We start from the raw sequence: 23,551 nt of genomic DNA, 5'->3' as shown, positions 1-23,551 counted from the left end.
GTTCTACGGTTGAGCTGTTATGGAGCCCATGTAAAAAGATTCCTGCCTCCAGTATTTTCTTGTTATCTCTGTATTTCAGTAGTTTAAATATGTGTTTAGTGGTTATTTGTGTGGGGGGGTGTGGGGGACAAGAATGTTCTCTGTTCCCTGGTCTACCATAGTCTTACTTCCAGTGCTGCTGTTCTCAGTGGTGGGGTTTGCGTTCTCAGTGATCATGGGATCACTTGGGATTCTATGGGATTCTTGCTTTACCTTACATCTGACAGGTCTAGTGCAGGATACTTTCATTTTGCCCTTCCCTCAGCGTTAGGAGACTTAGCACTGTTCTGAAACGGCAATAGGTCTTAACCTGTGCCTTGAGGGTGACGGGATTTAATGCCCCCACACAGGTTGAGGCTTTTGTTCAGTAAGGGAGAGGATCTTTTTGTGCTTTCTATACATTTGAGGGTTTCTGTCCAGGAGCATCCAACCAAAGGAGGTTTTCTCTGGTCTTTTTTGCCCTATCTCCAGTCTTTGTTCTGAATGTTTGGGGGAGGTCTCGAGAAGAGCCTGTAGGTGGTTGTGAACTCCCTTTGTGTCTCTGAGTCGCAGAGGTTTTATATGTTCATGCTATCCATAGGCAGCCTTTATCAATTTGTTGATAATTTTAGCAGAATTTTTATTACTTGGTTATGTGGTGCCCTGTGTCTTGTCGTCTTGTCTTCATTTGCCATGTTACAGATGAGCCAGTGCATGCCTCCTGTCTCCTTGGAGGTCTTTCTTTAGATTTCAGCCTGCTTGGTTGACCTGGGACCTGAGTTTTCTAATGCGTTTTAAGATGTGTTTCTAATGCGTTTTGTGGGAGCCTGGGTGGCTCAGTCTTTAAGCATCTGACTTCTGCTCAGGTCATGATCCCAGGGTCCTGGGATGGAGTCCCATATCGGACTCCCTTCTTGGCGGGAAGCCCGTTTCTCCCTCTCCCACTCCCCCTGCTTGTGTTCCCTCTCTCACTGTCTGTCTCTCTCTGTCAAATGAATAAATAGAATCTTAAAGAAAAAGACGTTATTTTGTAGTTTATTTGCTTTTGTTTATTAAACTCAAAAGCTGTATTTTCTGACTTGCTACATCTTAGATATGGAACTCCTCTCAGGTTTTTAAGATTTTATTTATTTATTATCAGAGAGGGAGAGCACAGGGGCACATACACAAGCAGGGGAAGCAGCACAGAGGGAGAAGCAGGTTCCCCACTGAGCAAGGATCCTGATGTGGGACTTGATTCCAGAACCCTGGGATCATGACCTGAGCCAAAGGCAGATGCTTAATTGATGGAGCGACCCAGGTGTACCTCCTCTCAGGTATTTTTATTCACATGTTTTAAATGCCACAAGATGATATTACTTTATATAGTCAGTGTTCATAAAGATTTACTCATGTACTTAATCTTCCCTTGACTCTTCATTTCTTCCTGTTAGCATGTTTCCATCCAGAATTACTTTCCTGTTCCATGAAGAACATCCTTTAGTATTTTCTTCCTTTTGGGTATGTTGGTCATAAGCTGTCTTATTCTCTTTAAAAATTTTTCATTTATTTATTTATTTATTCTAGTTAGCTAGTAAGTAAGCAAAGCAAGCAAACAAGCAAATAAGCAAACAAGCACTAGACCCAATGTGTGACTTGAACTCATGACCCCAGGATCAAGAATCAGATGGTCTACCAGCTGACGGCACCCCTTTCTTCATGGTCGGAAATGTCTTAATTTTGTTGTGTTTTGGAAGAGTTTTTTGTTGGTATAAAATAACTGATTGGGGCGCCTGGGTGGCTCAGTGGGTTAAGCCGCTGCCTTCGGCTCAGGTCATGATCTCAGGGTCCTGGGATCGAGTCCCGCATCGGGCTCTCTGCTCAGCAGGGAGCCTGCTTCCTCCTCTCTCTCTGCCTGCCTCTCCGACTACTTGTGATTTCTCTCTGTCAAATAAATAAATAAAATCTTAAAAAAAAAAAAATAACTGATTGGTAGTTATTTTCTTTCAGTACTTTGAAGATACTGGTTCCCATTGTTAATGTTGACAAGCCAGCTATCAGTCTAATTGTTGTTCTTTTAAAGGTAATATATATATATTTTTCTCCATTCTTGGTCCTTTAGATTTTTCTCTTTGGCTTTTTTTTTTTTTTTTTTAAGATTTATTAATTTATTTGAGAGAGCATGCACACGTGTGTGTGCACAGTGGTGAGGGTGCAGAGCGAGTCTTAACTAGATTCTGCCCTGAATGCTGAGCCCAATGCAGGGCTGAGATCTCATGACCAAGGGTCGTGACCTGAGCCAAAACCAAGAGTTGGACATTTAACCAGCTGCACCACCCAAGCACCCCTCCTCTTTGGCTTCTTAACAGTGTTGTTTTGATGTGCCTAGGTCTGGTTTTTCAGTCCTTAGGGTTTACAGAGCTTCTTAAGTCTATGGGTTGGTGTCTTTTACCACTTTGGCTATTTCTCAGCCATTATCTGTAGTGCTTCTGCCCCATTTTTTTTCTTTTCCTTCTAGGATTTCAATTTATACATATGTTAAAGTTTTTCACTGTTTCCCACATGTTGCTCTGATTCTTTCCATTTTTTCCCTTCTCCTTTTTTGATTTTGTGCCTTGGTCTTGTTCCTTTTTTTGATCTCTTCCTACCATAGTAATCTATTCTTCAGTTGTCTAATTTGTAGTTTTAGCCCTTCCATTTGGTTCTTAATTTTGGTTACTAATTTTTCAGTTTTAGAATTTCAGTTTGATTCTTTTTTATAGATTACATTTCTTTTCTTTCTTTCTTCCTTTTTTTTTTAAGATTTTATTTATTTGACAGAGAGAGCGAGAGATCACAAGTAGGCAGAGGCAGGCAGAGAGGGGGAAGCAGGCTCCTCACTGAGTAGAGAGCCTGATACATGGCTAGATCCCAGGACCCTGAGATCATGACCCAGAGCCAAAGGCAGCCCCAGGCGCCTGTAGATTACGTTTCTTAATGGACGTTCTCCAGTTTGTTTTCTAATTCCTCAAATAAATTAATCACCTACTTAATTTTTTCCCAACTATGTATTTTGAAAGGTTCATAACTTGAATGAAGTAGGGTGAATACTGATAACCCTTCTCCTCAATTTGACCGTGTTCCATTTGCTTCTCTTTCTTTTTCTGTCCTTCTCTGAGTGTATTTTTTTTAACCTTTGAAGTGAAGTGAAGACGTTATAATGCTGTGCCCCTGAACATTGACACAAGTCTTTTCAGAACAAGGACATTTTTCTAAACTAAAACCATTGCTACTCTCTAGAAATTTAACTTTGGCATAATGGTATTCTCTAATACACGGCCTATATTCAGATTTCTCAATAGCTTTTACTTTTTTTTTTTTTTAAAGATTTTATTTATTTATTTGACAGAGATCACAAGCAGGCAGAGAGGCAGGCAGAGAGAGAGAGAGGAGGAAGCAGGCTCCCTGCCGAGCAGAGAGCCTGATGTGGGACTCGATCCCAGGACCCTGAGATCATGACCTGAGCCGAAGGCAGCAGCTTAACCCACTGAGCCACCCAGGCGCCCAATAGCTTTTACTTTAAAATTTTTCCTAACCCAGGATCCATTTAAGGAAAATACATTGCTTATAGTTGGTCTTTTTAATTCTTCAGGGTATTTTTGTTGTTCTTTTATAATAGTGACATTAAAAAACAAATCTGGGCCCATTTTGTCTGTTTTAATATGCCCCACTATATGGGTTTATCTCATCATTTTCTCATGATTTCATTCAGGTGAAACATTTTTTGGAAGAATACTACTTGGTTGATAATTCTTTTTCAGTGAAAGATGTCAGGAGTAGTATAAAAATTTGTTCCCTTATTGGTAATGTTAAGTTTTGTCACTTTAGTTAAGACATCATAGTTGTTTTAGCCCTTATTCCCTTATGTAAGTACATTATTTTCTGTTGTCTCTTTTCCCTTTATTGTTATTTTATCTTGCTTTTGTTTGATAATGGATATATTGTTTATGAAAAGTTGTAGGGATAATAAATGATGTTTTCCTGCTGACATGGTATCTTTTGCTTCTGGCAGGTCTTTAGAATTGGACCAAATCTGTTTAATCCAAGAAGAGATTGAGCAGATTCTAAACTGTGTTTCTTTCTTTTATTTGGTGATAAAATATACATAACACAAAATTTATCATTTTAACTATATTATTTATTTATTTTTAAATATTTACTTGAGAGAGAGCATGTGCACGTGTGCATGGGAAGGGGTATGAGGGGGGAGAGAAACTTTAAGCAGATTCCTCGCTGAGCTCAGAGCCTGATGTGGGGCTTGATCCCAGGACCTTTAAATGGCCTGAGCCGAAACCCAGAATCAGTTGCTCAACTGACTGCACCACCCAGGGGCATCCATTTTAACTATTAAAATGTACATTTAGAGACATTAAATATATTCACATTAATGTGCCACCATAACCACAGTCCATGTCCATACCTTTTCGTCTTCTTCAAGTGAAACTCTGTACCCATCAAACAGTAACTCTCCCCTTTATCCTCTCTTTTTAATGTCTGGTAATCAAAATTCTGACTTTGTGTCTATGAATTTGACTACTCTTGGTACTTCATATTAGTGGAATCATACAGTATTTGACCTTTTGTGTCTGGTATATGTCATTAAGGACAATGTCCTCAAGGTTCATCCATGTTACAGCCTATAATGGTACTTCCTTCTTAAGGCTGAATAATAATCATTGTATGTGGGGCACCTGGGTGGCTCAGTGGGTTAGTGTCTGCCTTCGGCTCAGGTCATGGTCTTAGGGTCCTGGGATCCAGCCCCGCGTCGGGCTCTCTGCTCAGCAGGGAACCTGCTTCCTCCTCTCTCTCTGCCTGCCTCTCTGCCTACTTGTGATCTCTATCAAATAAATAAATAAAAATCTTTAAAAAAATCATTATATGTGTGTACCACATTTTGTTTATTCATCTTTCAGTTAGCATTTGAGTTTTCAACTTCTGGCTCTTTTGAAATATGCTGCTATGAACATTGGTGTATAGATATCTGAGTCCCTACTTTCTGTTGTTTTGGGCATATACTAAGAAGCAGAATTGTTGGATCACACAGTAATTTCATTTCTAATTTTTTGAGCAATGTTTTCCATAGTGACTGTACGATTTTCAATTCTCATCAGCAGTGCAGTTTTCCAGTTTCTCTGCATCCTCACCAACATACTTTCTGATCTTGATAGTAGCTATCCTAAAGAGAGTGAAGTGCTGTCTCATTGTGGTTTTTGATTCACATTTCCCTAATGATTAATGATATTGAGCATCTTTTCATGTGTTTATTGGCCATTTGTGTATCTTTTTTGGAGAAATGTCTATTCAGGCCTTTGCCTGATTTTTAGTTGGGTTGTTTGATGTTTTTTGTTGTTTAGTTCTTCTAAATATTCTGGTATGAATCTCTTAACAGATTTATCATTTGCAAATATTTTTCACATTCTGTGGGTGGCCTTTTTATACTTATTGATGATAAGTGAAGTTTTGAATTTTGATATAGCCCAGTTTATCTGTTCTTACCTTTGTTTCTTGTGCTTTTGATCCTAGAATTACTTCTAAATCTGATATTCATGAAACTTTTCCCTCAGTGTTTTCTTCTAAGAGTTTTATAATTTTAGATCCTGAATTTAGTTTGTGATCCTTTTGGGGTTAATTTTTGTATAGAATGTAAAATAAGGGTCCCGTTGTCTTTGTTGAAAATCATTTGACCATATATGCAAGGATTTATTTCTGGATTTCTGGATTCTCTTTTCTATTCTATTGGTCTTGTGTTTCTCTCTATGCTAGTACCACACTTTTTTTTCCCCCCACACTTTTTTATTGTGGCAAAAAACACATAACATGAATTTATCTTCTCAACAGTTTCTAGGAGAACAGTATAATATTGTTAACCATGTGTACATTGTTGAATAATAGATCCCTTGAAAACAACCCCCCCCCCATTCTACATAGCTGAAATTCTGTACCTACTGAAAAACATCCAACTTAACCCTCATCCCAGCCCTGAGTTTGACCACTTTAGGTACTTCATGTAAGTGGAATAATGTAGCATTTGCCTTCTTGTGACTGACTGACTTAATTCATTTAACAATGTCCTCAAAAAACCAAACCAAAACAAAACATAATGTCTTCAAGGTTTATCCATGTTATAGTATGTAACATTTATTTTTTAGGACTGAGTAATATTCCATTGTTTTATACACACACACACACCCCACATTTTGTTTATCCATTCATCTGTCAGGTGACATTTGAGTTGTTTTTAACTTTGGCTATTTTTGTGAGTAAAGCTGCAGTGTATATGGGTGTGTAACCTTTTAAAGATTCTGTTTTTAATTCTTTTGGATATATACCCAGAAGTGAAATGCTAGATTGTATGCTAATTATGTTTCTAGTTTTTTTGAAGAACTTCCATACTGCGTTAGCTAATTGTGGCTTTGATTTTACATTTCCCTAATAACTAGTGATGTTGACCATCTTTTCATAAACATGTTGGCCATTTTTATGTCCTCCTTAGAGAAATATCTTTTAAAATCCTTTGTCCATTTTAAAATTGGGTTATTTGGTTTTTTGATGACTTGTAGGAGTTCTTTATATATTCCAGATGTTAACCCCTTATCAGAAATATGCTTTGCAGATAGTCTGTCCCATTCCATAGGTTGCTTTTCCACTCTGTTGATTATTTCTTTTGCTATGTAAAAGTTTCAGAGTTTGATGTAGTCCCTTTTGTCTATTTTTGCCTTTGTTTTCTGTGCTTTTAGTGTCATATCCATGAATTCACCATCAAGTTCAGTGTTGTGCTATCACCCCCCCCCCGCCCCATGTTTTCTTTTGAAAGTTACAGTTTTCAGATTTATATTTAGGTCTTCATGTATTTTGAGTTAATTCTGCACCTAGGTCCACCTTTCTTTTGTATAGAAGTATCTAGTTTTCCCAACACTGTCTGAAGAGATTCTCCTATTCCCATTGTGTAGTTTTGGCAACCTTGTCGAGTATCATTTGACTGTATTTGTGAGGGTGTATATCTAGTCTCTCTTTCTGTTACATTGGTCTATATATCTGTCTTTGTGGCAGTAGTGTACTGTTTTGATTATTCTGGTTTTGTAATAAATTTTGAAATGGGGAAATAGAAGACCTTCAACTTTGTTCTTTTTGAAGACTGTTTTGGCTATTTGGGGGTCCTTGGGATTCCATATGGATTTTCTTTTTTGTCCTTTTTCTTTGTTTTGTTCTATTTTTTTTTTTTTTTTTTTTTTAGATTTTATTTATTTATTTGACAGAGAGAAATCACAAGTAGATGGAGAGGCAGGCAGAGAGAGAGAGAGGGAAGCAGGCTCCCCGCTGAGCAGAGAGCCCGATGCGGGACTCGATCCCAGGACCCTGAGATCATGACCTGAGCCGAAGGCAGCGGCTTAACCCACTGAGCCACCCAGGCGCCCTGTTTTGTTCTATTTTATTATAGAATATGTTCATTATAAAGTATGCTCAGTTATGTTCATTTTATATTGTTTCATTTTATTTTGAGTAGTGAAACACAGGGCTTGAACTCATGACCCTGAGATTAAGACCTGAGCTGAGGTCGAGAGTCGGATGCTTAACTGACTGTGCCACCCAGATGCCCCTTCATATGAATTTTCTTTTTCTTTTTCTTTTTTTTTTTTTTTTTGGGAGAGAGAGACTGTGGGGGTAGAGGCAGAGGGAGAGAGAGAATTTCAAGCAGACTCCCAGCTGAGTGGGGAGCCTGACATGGAACTTACTCCAAAATGAAATCAAGAGTCAGACACTCAACTGACTGAACCACCCAGGCGCCCCCCTCCATATGAATTTCATTGATGGATTTTTTTATTTCTGCAAGAAACATAATTGGGATTTTGATAGAGCTTGCATTGAGTCTGTAGATCACTTTGCACAGTATTGACAACAATAGTCAGTCTTCCAGTCCTTTAACACAGGATATCTTCCCATTTATAGATGTCATCTTTAATTTCTTTCAGCATGTTTTATAGTTTAAAAAAAATATTATTTATTTGTTAGAGAGAGAGCGCACGTGCGTTAGTGAAAGAGAGCACAGGTGGGGAGGAGAGGGTGAGGCAGGGTCCCCACTGAGTAGGGAGCCTGACACGGTGCTGGATCCCAGGACCCTGGGATCACAACCTGAGCCAAAGGTGGATGCTTAACTATCTGAGCCATGCAGGTGCCCTGTGTTGTGTTATTTTCTTTCCTTTCTTCTTCTTCTTCTTCTTTTTTTTTTTTTTAAAGATTTTATTTGTTTATTTGACAGAGACACAGCGAGAGAGGGAACACAAGCAGGGGGGAGTCGGAGAGGGAGAAGCAGGCTTCCTGCCAATCAGGGAGCCTGATGCGGGGCTTAACTCCAGGACCTTGGGATCAGGACCCCAGCTGAAGGCAGACGTTTAATGACTGAGCCACCAAAGTGCCCCTGTTGTGTAGTTTTCAATGTACAAGTTTTTTTGCCTCCTTTATTCCTGAGTATTCTCTTCTTTTTTTGATGCTGTTGTAAATGCAATTGTTTTCTTAATTGCCTTTTCAAATTGTTCATTGTTAATGTGTAGAAACTGATTTTGAGGTGTTGATTTTGTATTTTGCAACTTTCTGAATTCATCTAATAGTTCTAACAGGTTTTTTGGGAATTTTTAGGGTTTTCTATGTGTAAGATCATGCCACATGTAAGTAACTGTCATTTTGTCCCTTCCTGTCTGATTTGAATGCCTTTTATTTCTTTTTCTTGCTTAATTGCTTTGGCTGAAACTTCCAGTAAGAACTTCCAGTGCTGTGTTGAATTCGAGTGGCAAAAGTGGTCATCCTTGTCTTACTCTTGGTCTTAGAGTTTTGAAAAGCTGTCAGTGACCATTGAGTAGGATGTTCATTGTGGGTTTTCCATGCATGGTCTTTTTTATATTGAGATAGTATTCTTCTTTTCCTAGTTTGTTGAGTATCTTTGTCATGAAAGAGTGTTACATTTTGTCACATACTTTTTCTGCATCAGTTGAGATGTTTGTCTTTTTTCCCCCTTCGTTCTTTTAACGTGTGGTATATTACAATTTTAAATTATGTTGAACTACCCTCACATTCCATGAATAAATCTCAGTTGGTCCTGGTGTATAATCCTTTAATATACTGTTGAGTTTGGTTTGCTAGCATGTTGTTGAGGCTATTTTCCATCAATATTTAAATTGATTTCTAGTTTTCTTGTAATATCTTCGGCTTTGGTATTAGAGTAGTACTGGTTTCATAGAATAAATTAGGACGCATTCTTTCCTCTTCAGTTTTTTGGAAGAGTTTGAGAAAAATTGGTCTTTAAATGTTTGGTAGAAAACACTGGTAAAGCGATCTGGTCCTGGGCATGTCTTTACTGGGAGGTTTTGATTAAATATTTTTACTAGTTATAGCAGTATAGTCTATTTAATTTTTCTCTTTCCTCTCAATTCAGTCTTGGTCCATTTCATCTAGAGTGTACGGTTGGTTGGTATACTATAGTTCATAGTATTTCTTATAATCTTTTTTTTTTATTTCTGTAAAATTGATAGTAAGTCCCCACTTTCTTCTTAGTTAAGATAGCTAAAGGTGTGACAGTTTCTTTTTTATCTTTTCAAAGAATCAAATCTTCATTTTTCTGTTCTCAATTTTATTTATCTTTGCTCTAATTTTACTGTTTTTGTCCTTGTGCTAGCTTTGGGTTTAGTTTGTTCTTTTCCTTTTTCCTTAAGGTGTAAAGTTAGGTTGTTGATCTGAGATTTTTTTTTTAAAAGATTTTATTTATTTATTTGTCAGAGAGAGAGAGAGACAGAGAGAGCACATGCATGCGTGTGCACACAAGCAGGCAGAGTGGCAGGCAGAGGCAGAGAGAGAAGGAGGCTCCCCGCTGAGCAAGGAGCCCAGTGTAGGACTCTATCCCAGGATCCTGGGATCATGATCTGAGCTGAAGGCAGTGGCTTACCTGACTGAGCTACCCAGGTGTCCCAAGATTCTTCTTTTTTTAATAACATAAATATGTATGGCTATGAATTTCCCTCTAAGTGCTGTTTTTGCTGGATCTCATAAACTTCGGTATATTGTGTTTCCATTTTCATTTATGTTAAGATATTTTCAGTTTCCCTTCTTGTCTTATTGTTTGTTTTAAGACTGTGTTACTTTTGGGGCACCTGATTGGCTCAGTTGGAAAAGCATGGAACTCTTGATCTCAGGCTTGTGAGTTTAAGCCCCATACTGGGTGTAGAGATTACTTCTTAAAAAGTAGGGGTGCCTGGGTGGCTCAGTCAGTTAAGTGGCTGCCTTCGGCTCAAGTCGTGATTGTGGGGGTCTGGGATCGAGCCCCGCATTGGGCTCCCCGCTCAGTGGGAACCCTGCTTCCCCTTCTACTACCTTGTTTGTGTTCCCTCTCTCACTGTCTCTCTCTCTCTCTGTCAAATGAATAAATAAAATGTTAAAGAGAAATCTAAAGTAAAAAAGATGCTTGAAAAATAACTGCTTGCATCCCTACCCCTACTTTCTTTGTTTTGTTTTTTAAAGATTTTATTTATTTATTTGTCAGAGAGAGACCCAGCACAAGTGCAGGGCAGGGGGAGTGGCAGGCAGAGGTAGAAGCAGGGTCCCTGCTGAGCAAGGATCCTGATGTGGGACTCAGTCTCAGGACTCTGGGGTCACGACCCAAGCCAAAGGCAAACTCTTAACTGAGTGAGCCACCCAGGCGTCCCCCCCCCACCCCTACATTTAACAGTTCAGAGGGAAATGGGCTTTTTGTTTTGTTTTGACTTTTGGTTCTACGCTTCCTTTTTGAGACCTCTATTTTATTTTTATTATTTTTTTAAAAGATTTGTTTGTTTATTTATTTATTTGAGAGAGTGGAGGAGGTGCACACACAGGGAAAGGGTGAGGGAGAAGCTGAAGGGAGCCCAGTGTGGGGCTCAATCCCAGGGCCCTGGTATCATGACCTGAGCTGAAGGCAGACTTTAAAATATATATATATATATTTTATTTATTTATTTATTTGTTTGTCAGAGAGAGAGAGTGTGCGCATGTGCACATGTGCACATGCGCACAAGCAAAGGGAGAAGCAGGCACCCTGCTGAGCAAGGAGCCCAATGCAGGATTCGATCCCAGAACTCTGGGATCATGCCCCGAGGGGAAGGCAGATACCCAGCTGATTGAGCCACCCAAGTGTCCCTGAAGGCAGACTCTTAACCTACTGAGCCACCCAGGCACACTTATACATTTCTACTTTTAAGGAGGTGGAAACATTTAAATCAGGAATAAAGATTTTTTACTAGTTTCTGCCATTCAGATTAAAGCACAACTTGACACGGTGCAGTCAATGAACTTTTTTTTTACCAGAGTCCTGATCTGGTAAGTTGACAGATTTCACTTGGGAGAAGGACATCCTACAGTTTAGTTTTAACAAGCAGCAATATTGGAGTTTTTGTTTGTTTTGTTCTGTTTTGTTTCTTAAACACTGATTCAGAAAATGGGATGGTGCAAATGTATAATTTATAACTTGGTAAATTACTGTATATGGGTGTCCTTATAGCTACCCACCCAAATCAAGAAATAGAACTTTTCTCGGCATTCCAGAAGTCTTCATTGCTCTGTTTGACATACTGCTTCCCCTCCCTGAAAGTAACCACTGTCCTTTCATAGTAATCCTTTCTTTGTGTTCCTTTGTAGTTTTTAGTCTTGTTTTGAAAAATACGCCTTTTGAGTGTCTTTTAACCTGTAAGTTCTCTCTCTCTCTCTTTCTCTCTCTCTCTAGATTTTTTAACTGTTGAGGAATCTGGGCCATTTGACCTGTTGAGTTATTGATCATTGTGGATTTTGCCATATGTATAGTTCTGATGCAGTTCTAGTCTCCTCTGTATATCCTGTAAATTGCCGGCTACATCCAGAGGTTTGATGAGACACAAGTTTGATCCTGTCATTGTTCTTTTGTCAGGATGCACATAATATTTGGTTATTTGGTTGGTTGTTCTCATGATCCATTGTGAAACAAATTACCTTAGGACTTAGTGACTTAAAAATTGTTTCAAGAGCACCCAACTGGCTCAGTCAGTAGAGCATGCAACTCTTGATCTCAAGGTTGTGAGCTCAAGCCCCACATTGGGCGTGGAACTTAATTTTTAAAAATTAAAAAAAAAAATCATTTCATTGTATCTCACAATTTTGTAGGTCATAGATTCGAGCGGGCCTCTGTGGCTGATAATTCTGCTCCGTGAAGCTTGGTGGGTGGGCTGGTCTGGAGATGCTAAGATGGCTTCATTTACATGCCTGACACTGACAGATGTGGCTGGAAGGCTGAACTTATTTGGGCCTCTCTTGCTTTCCATGTACATGTCTTAGGTTTCTTTACATCGTCTCTCCGAAGAAAAATCGGAGCTCTTAAATAGTAACTGTCCAAGAATTTGTAGACATGTATTAAGACCAATAAATATTTGAGGGAGACACTTTGATATATCCTGTTTCTTTTTAAAGTTCACCCACTCACTTTATCCCCTATCTATGAATATCGCCTGTAGCAGTTATTACTGTGGTGTTGAAATAGTAATTGTCTGTTTTTCTCATTTCTTCTTACCTTTATTAACTAAGCATTCTTTTGTAAAAATGACGTCTTCCATCTTACAAATAACTTCGCAGTTAGTTATTTGATCATTGTTCACATCAGTATGGACTCATGGGCATTTGCTTTATTTTTGAGTTTGTAATCCAGTACTATGTATAGTCCATTTTCTTACACCAGGTTTTTTATCTTCGTCCATTGAGCTCTTTCAGATTGGCTTCTATTCCTTTGGACTTTAGACTGTTTTTTGTTGTTGTTTTAGATACTGCTGTTGTTTAATGTTATCATGTCCCATTTATTTAGATGGATGTCTAGTATCTCTATATTTTTCTGGTAGACTACTTTTTAAAAAATGTGTTTTCTGGCCTGCTTGCGTTGTAGAGATATTCGGTTCATTATTTTCTTTTTTCTCCTATATCTGTATATAGCATTTGGCCTCAATTGCTTATTTTTGTGTGAAATTAGTCTTTCTGAACTTTAGGAGGCATGGCTAAGGGTAGTATATTCATCTCAAATAACTTCCTTTTCTGTGGTCTGATAGTATTTACAAATGTGGTTTGATTTCTAAGATTTCCTGGTTTTGTTACCTTCTTTTCTTCCTTTGTCTCTGTTTTACTTATCCTATATAATATTGATTGTCTTGACAGCATTTTATCCTCAGTTTGGAGTCCTGTCCTTCCACTTCAAGAATTTACAGAAGCTAGACTATACCATCTCCTTAGATTTTATGTAGGCCTCTTCCACTCACCTCTTCTACTCACCTGCTTTCAGATCTGACAAAACCTTTTCTATTTTCAGTCCTGAAATTGTCTCTGTGTTCTTCCCATTGAATACTTTTTGGCTCTTTGGGTGTTCCTCTGCCCTTACATCCATTAGATACCCTGTTGTTTCCCTCTGCTTCTGCTTGAAGCAGAAGCTAAAACTACACTGTTTTTTTCCCAATCACTTATATTTTGGGGTTCTTAGACATAACTAGATAATACCTGGTTTTGTTGTAAATGCCCATAGTGCTTTAGTTTTGCTCTTTGACTGCTGTGTTTTTATGAGGGCATTTATGGAGATTCCAAGGTTTCATAGAATCTTTTTGCTATTATTTTTTTAAAATAGCAGTTACAGGGGCACCTGGCTGGCTCAGTTGGTAGAACATGTGACCTGTGATCTCAAGGTCATGAGTTCAACCCCATGTTGGGTATAGAGCTTACTTAAAAACAAAAACAAAAAAACTAGATTGTAAAATACCAATTTGCACAAAATACATTTTGATGGCATATTAAACTACAGGTGTGCTTGAGTTACTGGTTAGATACTAAATAGCTAAAAACTAATGTGGCTAGAAGATTTTTTTGTGTGACATAATGTTTTAGGTTATTTTCCACCATCTTATCTGATTGAAAGCTAAGTTTTATGTTAATAAACCTTTAATAACCTTCAGCGTCTTTATTTTCAGTTTACTTGGGGAACTTGTACAGGCCATTTATTCTACCGGTTTCTCTTTATTGACTCCTGTTTATATGTGGAAAGATCTTGCATCATTTTGTATTACTCATGAAGGGCTCTAGCCTCATAAGAAATTGACTGGGTAACTCTTTGTGATCTCCTACAATTGCCTCTGCTCCTGAATTGAGATTGAAAATTTTTTTTTCAGTTCATTATTGCCAACCTTTTTTTAGCCTGTCCCAAGAAGAGGCAGTTTGGTAGAATTGGATTAAAATTAATCAGTTTTAATTTGTTGCCTACTGTGTACTGCACAACTTTGTTCCCAAACTTATTTTTCAAAAGAGAACTTTTTTGTAACTGTGACTAGCTGTTAGAGACCAAATCCTATGCTTTCATTCCATTATTATTTCCAGAGATACATTTATTTTCTCCTGTGAAAATGATTTTAGTATTATATATATAAAGCACTTTGCCAGACAAATACATTAGAAAATGATAGAAGTATATGAAATATTCATTTGGGGTGAGATGGTTTTTCTGCTAAAACAAACTGAAGATTGAAATGTAGGCCTACTGAGACCTATTTATAGATATATTAAAATGGTTCTCAGATTCAATTCTCAACGTGAACAAAAGCTTATTTATTTTAAGTGGAAAAGAATATCCAACCTATAGATGGGGTTGGAAGTTACACAGTGACGTTTTAGTTTTTTAGTAGGAGCTTTTGGGACTTTTTTCTTCATACTCGTTCAGCTATAAAGTTAATGATTCTAATCAGCAAGATTAGATCTGTTGATCTGATTGATAACTTGCAGGTCTTCCTAAAATGAGTCAGAAGGATTTAGGTAATACTTTTGTTGAACTGGGCCTTTAAATATATAGTTTGAAGTATTAGCTAAATTAGTGGGTAATTTAGCTTGTCAGGTTTTTGACTTTAGTCTACATATGTCTTTATATATGTTGAGGTGTAACATTAAAATTACTTAGTACAATAGTCTTTAAGACATTTTCTCTGGTTTTCTTTTAGGTTCATGCATGGGAGATTTCAGACCAGTTGTTACAGATCCGACAGGATGTGGAATCATGCTACTTTGCTGCACAGACCATGAAAATGAAGATTCAAACCTCATTTTATGAGCTCCCTACAGACTCTCATGCCTCTTTACGGGACTCATTACTAACCCATATCCAAAACTTGAAAGACTTGTCACCTGTCATTGTAACGCAGGTAAATCCTGTGCTTCTCATCAGGAAAGTTATAAGGCCATTTGGATTTATCAAATTAATTTTAATTGACATTGCTAGGCTGTGTGAAGTACTGTTAACAACTTTATTATGGACTTACTGCTATATTCTTAAGTGGATAGAAAGTGAAAATCGTCTGTGTTAATATTAGAGTTTATTTGATTTCAGGCCAATTTAAATACCAGAAGTGGGGGAGGTGAGTATAGATTTTCACAGGCAGGCATATGTGGGCCCACCCCCCATTTAAATTGCAGATGGTAAAAACACTGTATACTGTACTGTTCTGGGTCAGATGTCTGCCTTCTTGCCTTTGAAAAAATCATTTCTGGACCAGTTGGCTAGATAAAGTCTCATGATTGAAATAGTATAGCATCTGGCCCTTCCCCCTTTAGACTGGTAAATACATTAAAAAGGAAAACTGGAAGCTTCCATGAATACATACTCAATGTGTGTTCTCTGCCTGGCATAGAAGTGCCCTTGAAGAGGAAGGAGGCTTTTGCATAAGGCTTCAAGATGAGAAATGGAAAGAGAAGGGAAATGGCATTCCATTACTTGAGGAGTGATTCAAAGGGCTGACTTTGTCAGTAGCTTTGGCCTTTTGGCAAAGTGTAATTTATCTGTCCATGAAGTTCTGTGGTATTGCCAAATAAAAGTAAGTATTGATATATTCTGAGGAAGTTCTATAGTCTGTTCTTTCTGACTTCTTTTTGTTGTTTTTGGTTTTGATTTTCATTTTTAGAGGTTAACTTTTAAATATTAACAATTTGTAGCTAGCCCAGAAGAGTTTACATTCTATATGTAATTGTGGAGGTGAGGAGAGGTAGGGTGGTTGTTAGTCTTTGTTGTCATATTGTTTGAATAAATCTTAGTTTCTTTGCTTTCCAGTCAATATTGATGGTAACCCTATTTCTCTTCATGCGTTCTATTCATTTATTTAATCTCTCTTCTTATTCAGCTGGCTTTAGCAATAGCAGACCTTGCCCTACAGATGCCTTCCTGGAAGGGTTGTGTACAAACATTGGTGGAAAAGTAAGTAACTTGTATTAATTATATTCTAGCATTTGGAATTGCTATTAACCTACAAAGAGAAATTTGTTAGCATTAGCTAGATATTTGGAATATTTCCCCAAACTTTTAATGAAGAATTATTTATTATTAACTTCTGTTAGATAAAAAGAAAATAATTGAAAATTATTACAGAAGTGTGTGGAACATAAAAGACCCTCATAATTTATACACACTTTTTTTTTTTTTTAAGATTTATTTATTTATTTGACAGACAGAGATCACAAGCAGGCAGAGAGACAGGCAGAGAGAGAGGAGGAAGCAGGCTCCCCGCCAAACAGAGAGCCTGACGTGGGGCTTGATCCCAGGACCCTGGGATCATGACCTGAACCGAAGGCAGAGGCTTAACCCACGGAGCCATCCAGACGCCCCTATACACAAGTTTTTTAATTAACTGCAGCAAAGTCTTTCATTGTCTTGTGGATCACTCCCACTAACTGACATGTCAGCAGTTCTATAAAAACATTGTCAGAATGGGGCACCTGGGTGGCTCAGTGGGTTAAAGCCTCTGCCTTCAGCTCAGGTCATGATCCCGGGGTCCTGGGATTGAGCCCCACATCGGCCTCTCTGCTCAGCAGGGATCCTGCTTCCTCCTCTCTCTCTGCCTGCCTCTCTGCCTACTTGTGATCTCTGTCTGTCAAATAAATAAATAAAATCTTTAAAAGCAAAAAATCAAAACATTGTCAGAATGTGTAAGATTATATTAAATTAGAAGTCATTCTGAGTAAAAGTTCTTACTAATTGGAGTTTGTTTCATATCTATCAAAGGGACAGCATGATTTTTAGATACACATAGCCTGCTACTTTGAATAAAACCATTTCCTCATGGTCTTGGCCAAATAATCTTGATATTTGCTTGCATTTTGGCATTTGGCTAGGATATTATTTTTTAACAAAGTGGATGTCCTTTTTACCTCTAACTATAATGTGTTATTAAAGCCTTTATATGGATAGTTTTGTGGTTTTTTTAGAAAAATTTCATTAAGAAAATTAACACATGTTCCTTGAAAAAATTCGAATAGTGTGGAAGCTTTCAAAGTAAAAGCCTTTTTCTCTACCTATTTCTGTATTTCATTAGGTAACCACTATTAATGGTTAACTATTTAGTCCTCCAGACTTTAAGCATTTTAAAATAAATCAGTGCATATATATTTTAATATACCTATGTATTTGTTCACTCATATGTAATGTATTTCATACACTTTTTGTACTTAGTACATTGTGGACATCTTCTCGTGTTAGGGCATAGCTGCTTCTTTCACTATAATGGCTATGTATGTTCCATTGTATAACTGTTTGTAACCTTTTGTATCCTAATTATGGAAGACCTTTATATTTTCCAATATTTTTGATACTAGAAAAAAGTATTGCAGTGCTTCTTTTTGTATACTTTGCATATGTATGTGAGATTTTTCTTTTTTTAAAAAAGGCTTTATTCATCTGTTTCACATACAGAGATCACAAGTAGGCAGGGAGGCAGGCAGAGAGAGAGAGCAGGGGAAGCAGGCTCCCTTCTGAGCAGAGAGCCAGACATGGGGCTCGATCCCAGAATCCTGGGATCTGACCTGAGCCAAAGGCAGAGGCTTTAACCTACTGAGCCACCCAGGCACCCCTGTGAGATTTTTCTGAGAGAGAAATTTCTGTAAGTGGAGTTGCTGGGTCACAGATGATGCAAGTTGAAATTTTGATTTCCAGATACCTTTCCAAAAAGTTTTGTTTTTGTCCTCTACTTTACCCATAGTGAGAATGCTGCTTTTGTTGTTCTGAAGCTTGTTGTGACCTTATGTGATTGTGTATTTTCTGACTCTAAATAACTTCGATCTCTCCCTTTCCTTTTTCAGATACAGCAATGATGTAACTTCTCTGCCTTTTCTACTGGAGATCCTTACAGTGTTACCTGAAGAAGTACATAGTCGTTCCTTACGAATTGGGGCTAACCGGCGCACAGAAATTATAGAAGATTTGGCCTTCTACTCTAGTACAGTGGTATCTCTATTGGTGAGTAAGTATGAAATTACAAGTTGCTCTGTAGGGGCAAAAAGCTATGGTAGTTATTTTCTAATTCAATTGCATTATTGTGAAATACAGATTTCTTTGCAAAAATTGGCAATGATAATACTGTGACATTTGTAGAACACTACAATTAAAAACTTTTCAGATTCAGAAACTGTACTTTTTTTTTAAGATTTTATTTATTTATTTATGAGAGAGAGAGAGCACAAGCAGGCAGAGAGGCAGGCAGAGGCAGAGAGAGAAGCAGGCTCCCTACCGAGCAAGGAGCCTGATGCAGGACTTGATCTCACGACCTTGGGATCATGACCTGAGCCAAAGGCAGCGGCCCAACCAACTGAGCCACCAGGCGCCCCAGAAACTTGTAAGTAACACTGTGAGGGTGATGTTATTTCCATTTTATGAATTAGATATATAGGCTTTAGACATACACAACTGCTAATTCTGAATTTAAACTCAGACTTTCTGATTACACTTCCTTGCTTTTCTACTACTTCATGCTACAAACTGTTGACTCTTGACAAAGGACCATGCTAATGTGTAAATTTACTTAAGGAAAGGATCCTCTCTTAAGGATCAGTTGAGATTTTGATAGGGAGGTGGTTCAGGTCTTTAGTTGACCTTTGAGCAAAATCACAATTATAAATGAGATAATACTACACCATTTTTTTTTTTAAAAGAGTTATAATGTGGGGCGCCTGGGTGGCTCAGTCGGTTAAAGCTTCTGCCTTCGGCTCAGGTCATGATCCCAGGGTCCTGGGATCAAGTCCTGAATCAGGCTCTCTTCTCAGCAGGGAGCCTGCTTCCTCCTCTCTCTCTGCCTGCCTCTCTGCCTACTTGTGATTTCTGTCTGTCAAATAAATAAATAAAAACTTAAAAATAAAAATAAAAAATGTTAAATGTGATTAGGTCCTTTTTTAACTAGGTAGACATTTTAATGCTATAGACCAGTGATGGGTAAATTTATGGTCTATGAGCTAGTCACGTATTTCTGTAAATAGAGTTTTACTGGAACATAGTCATGTTCCTACAGTTACATATTGTGTACGTCTGTAATTTTGAGCTGAAGTGGCAGAGTTGAATAATTTTCACAGAGACCACATATAGTCTATAAAATTTAAAGTGTTTACTCTTTGGCCCTTTAAAGAAAATATTTGCTACTTCTTGAACTTGATTGTATTAAATTATCTAGCCCACATCTTATTTTAGGTCTTTATAGCCCAGGTCAGTTTTTTCAATAATGTGGTTATAGAGTATTTCTCAGGGATTTGCTTCAGTACTTTTGCTACATCATAGAACTTTTTATTGAAAAGACATTTTTACTTAAAATTGTGTTCAGATTGGTGTTAAGAAATTCACTGGAAAATTATTCTTTTAAATGTGTTTTTCAACTTACCATATATTTTAAAGAAATAGTATTATTGAGAATTAGAAAATACAGACAGTATATTCAAACCATTTGGAGATCACACTATTAACCTTTTAGTACATATCCTCTATGAACATATGACAAAGCTTTTATTTTTATTTTTTTAGAAAAAGATTTTATTTATTGATTTGGCAGAGAGAGATCACAGGTAGGCAGAGCAGCAGGCAGAGAGAGAGAGGGAAGCAGGCTGCTTGCTGAGCAGAGAGAGCCTGATGCATGGCTTGATCCCAGGACCCTGAGATCATGACCTAAGCCAAAGGCAGAGACCCAACCCACTGAGCCACCCAGGTGCCCCGACAAATTTTTTAAATACAAATGAGATTATATTTTACCTATCCTCCTGCAGTTTCTTTTTCAGTCATCCAGCTTCATCCTTTCATTTCAGTAAATTTTTATATCCCCTATTAAGTATCCAGATCATCTTCACATTTCCCAAGGTCATCCGAAAATATCCTTAACAGCATTTTTCCATAAGTATCCATTCTAGCACCATGCCTTGTATCAGTTTATCATGATTTCTAATCACAGCTCCTCTTCCACCTCTTTTCAAAACAACACTGATTTGAGTTGAGATTGGACCAGTTATTTTATAGACTGTCTTGCCTTTTGGATTTTCTGGTTGCCTTGTCTTTGTTTCATTTAGTTTGTTTTTCTGTTCTCTGTATTTCCTTTAATTGGAAGTTGTATCTAAAATAACTCTTCTCAGTAGGAATTCCTCTAGAGAATTAAACCTTAAAGCCCTAAGGCATTCATAGTATGAACAGATACTCTCCTATGCATTAATAATGGTACCAGTATACTATCCTTAGGATGATGGAGAAAACAGTCACCCAAATCCTTTTCTTTTTCTTTTTCTTTTTTTAAAAATTTAATTTATTTATTTGACAGAGATCACAAGTAGGCAGAGAGGCAGGTAGAGAGAGAGAGAGGAGGAAGCAGGCTTCCCGCTGAGCTGAGAGCCCAATGCAGGACTCAATCCCAGGACCCTGGGATCATGACCTGAGCCGAAGGCAGAGGCTTTAACCCACCGAGCCACCCTGCCTAAGGATTTTAAATTCTAGTTGGTAATCATTGTCTTAATAATTTTATTATGGTTTGCAAAATAATATTTTAATAATTTTGTCATTTTTCTGGGTATATATTAGTCGGCATTCTTGTGAGTAGTCTGGCATTCTTCTGCTAGAAAGGCACTATAAATCTTAAATTCTTTTTTAATTTCCTGTTTGCAAAATAAGGTTTTGATTTAAACCCGCCTCAAGTGTCACTGTTTTTTTCTGACATCTCTTTATGGAGTGTTAGGACTCATGGATTTTCATTGATTTAGGGTCTCAACTAAAATCATTCTTTTGATGCTTAAAATATTATAACTTTGACCACTAGAGCATTTCTCTCCTTCCTAACAAAAAAATGACTAATACTCACCTTGTTACCTCCTTGCCCCAGGTCTATAATCCTTGGTTTCTTTTAGTATCAGTCTGAATCTAGTCAGAAGTGAGAAACCACATAGTAGTATGTAGGAGTGTTTAATATAAAGAGTGATTAATTCTAACAGGAGGTTACAGTGATGAGGGATTGTCTAGTAAGAAGTAAAGAGAGCTCTAAAGAATATAGGCATAAAACCGATAGAAGGAGCAGGCATTAACCCCAAGGCTGAGATAGGGTTCCCAAGGGAGGAGGAGGTTACCCCCTCCCAGGGCTGAGATCCAGACCCTATTTAGAGAAGGCACAGTATTGTGGAGAAGTTGTTTTGGCACTCTGTGCTGCTGAAAATTAGTCTTTTTGAACTTGCTAGAAATCTGCCTTCTAAGAAGCCCAGAAAGCTATTCAGGGAAGGTGTCTCTTTGCCACAAAATCACCTTGGTGTGGCAGTACCAGAGGAAGCCGCTGGCCACTATGTACTGCAGACACTGGAGAAACTGAGCACACTGAATCTGGTGCTGGAGAAATACATTCTTTAGGAGCCAGAAGCACTTTGCTATAAATCCATTGGAGAGAGTGGGGGAAATGCCAGGGAACCTGGTGGCCAGTGCCCTGCAGGAGGCAGGCACCAGAGGAAATACGAGTCTGGGGCTGGAGGAGCTGCATGTTCTGTAGAAGGCTACCAAGTGAGCACGCTAACACTGGGAAGCAGAACTCCTTTCCTCTTGTTTCTCTCCTGTGGCCTTCTGACAAAAAGTGCTGCTTGGCATAGGAAAAAATATTTAAAGGGCCCAGATTCATTTTTACAGAGTAGTCTAAAAGGGTGAATTTGGTGCAGGGACACAGTATATCTATAGCCAGCCTTAGTCTTCCTGTTCGACTCGCTTAGCTTTCTGTTTGATTAACTCTTTTACATACATTTAAACTCGTGTGCAGGGGCCCCTCGGTGGATCAGTTGGTGAAGCATCTGCCTGGCTCCGTTCATGATCTCATGGTCCTGGGATTGAAGCTTGCAATGGGCTTCTTGCTCAGTAGGGAGTCTGCTTCTTCCTCTCCCCTGCTAGTGTGCACTCCCACTCTTTCTCTCTCTCAAAAAAATAAAAATCTTAAAAAAAAAAAAAAAACTCGTATGCAATGGCATAACAAGCAAAGAGGAAATATGCAAAGCTACTACAGCCCTCATGTATGTATTTATCACAGGAGTTCTATAATTCATATGTATGGCTTTCTTGCACAACCCATTTCATCTTTCCCTTGATGCTATAGACTGAATATCTGTGTGTCTCCCCTTTCCCCCCACCAAAATTTATATGTTGCTGTAAACTGAATATTTGTGTGTATGCCCAGCCCCAATTTATATATTTATATGTTGAAACCTAGTGCCTGACGTTGTAGTGTTAGAAGGAGCTTTTGGAAGGTGATTAGGTCATGAATATGGGACCCTCATGAATGGGATTAGTGTCCTAATAAAAGAGACCCCAACCCCAGAAAGCTCCCTTTCTTCTTATGTCATGTGTAAACATAGAGGAAAGGTCCTTGATTATCAAACAAGAAGCCAGTCCTCACCAGACACTGGATCTAGGGATTACATTGATCTTGAACTTCTCCAGCCTCTAAATCGGTAAAAAAATAAATATCTGTTGTTTGTAAGCCACCCATCCTATTGTACTCTGTTATAGCAGCCTGAATAGACTAAGACACCTGCGTTGATCAGAACCTTAGCTGGTTGATGTTCTTTACTCTTTGAAGTGACCCTAACTTTCATTCCCAAAGAGTATGAGCCCTCAATAATCCTGCCTTTTCGGGTTGTTGCTTCTGTAGGTTTCCATTAACAATTATTTTTAAGCACGGAGGTACTAAGAAGCTCTCTAGAAAATTCTGTGGGTTCCACACAGAACTCTTTGCTTTGATTGTGTAGGAGGAACTCAGTTTTTCTTTTTCCTTTTGGATTTTATTTATTTATTTGACACAGAGAGACAGAGAGGGAACACAACAAGCGGGGGAAGCGGGAGAGGGAGAAACAGCAGGAAGCCTAACGCGTGGCTCCATCCTAGAACCCTGGGATCATGACCTGAGCCAAAGGCAGATGCTGAATCAAATGAGGCACCCTGGAACTCAGTTTTTCCTTGGTTATTGGGATCAGTAACTGCCATCTTACAGATTAACACCCCCCTCCCTTTTTTTCCTATTGGTTCAGTGGCATAACAAGCCCATATTGTCCAGATAGTTGACTTATTTTCCAGTTCACTTGCATCATGCTTGTATTTCCTGGTAGAAGCTTTCCTTCCTTGGGGACTAAAATCTCCCAACAGAGGTTAGAGTTACTCATTACTGTATTTCCCTTATTCTGATATGAGTTCCTGGAT

At 38.2% G+C, this 23,551-nt stretch overlaps 1 protein-coding gene across 3 annotated transcripts in view; it reads left to right on the top strand.

Annotated features, from left to right (window-relative positions):
* TNPO3 (transportin 3) overlaps positions 1 to 23,551 on the top strand; it is an 87,288-nt gene that overhangs the window by 13,627 nt on the left and 50,110 nt on the right. For all 3 annotated transcript variants that reach the window (XR_006601399.1, XM_013050587.2, XM_013050588.2), the window contains 3 exons: positions 15,045 to 15,245; positions 16,218 to 16,291; positions 18,169 to 18,325. Coding sequence is in view for 2 of the 3 variants with exons in the window: in XM_013050587.2 (XP_012906041.1) it covers positions 15,045 to 15,245; positions 16,218 to 16,291; positions 18,169 to 18,325 (432 nt within the window). In the remaining variant the exon portion in view is untranslated. The remainder of the gene's footprint in view (positions 1 to 15,044; positions 15,246 to 16,217; positions 16,292 to 18,168; positions 18,326 to 23,551) is intronic.

This window comes from Mustela putorius, unplaced genomic scaffold (genome assembly GCF_011764305.1).
Source record: "Mustela putorius furo isolate JIRA1106 unplaced genomic scaffold, ASM1176430v1.1 tig00003845_pilon_pilon_pilon, whole genome shotgun sequence".
In the NCBI taxonomy this organism is placed as follows: Eukaryota; Metazoa; Chordata; class Mammalia; order Carnivora; family Mustelidae; genus Mustela; species Mustela putorius.
This window is presented reverse-complemented; position numbering and strand designations above follow the sequence as displayed.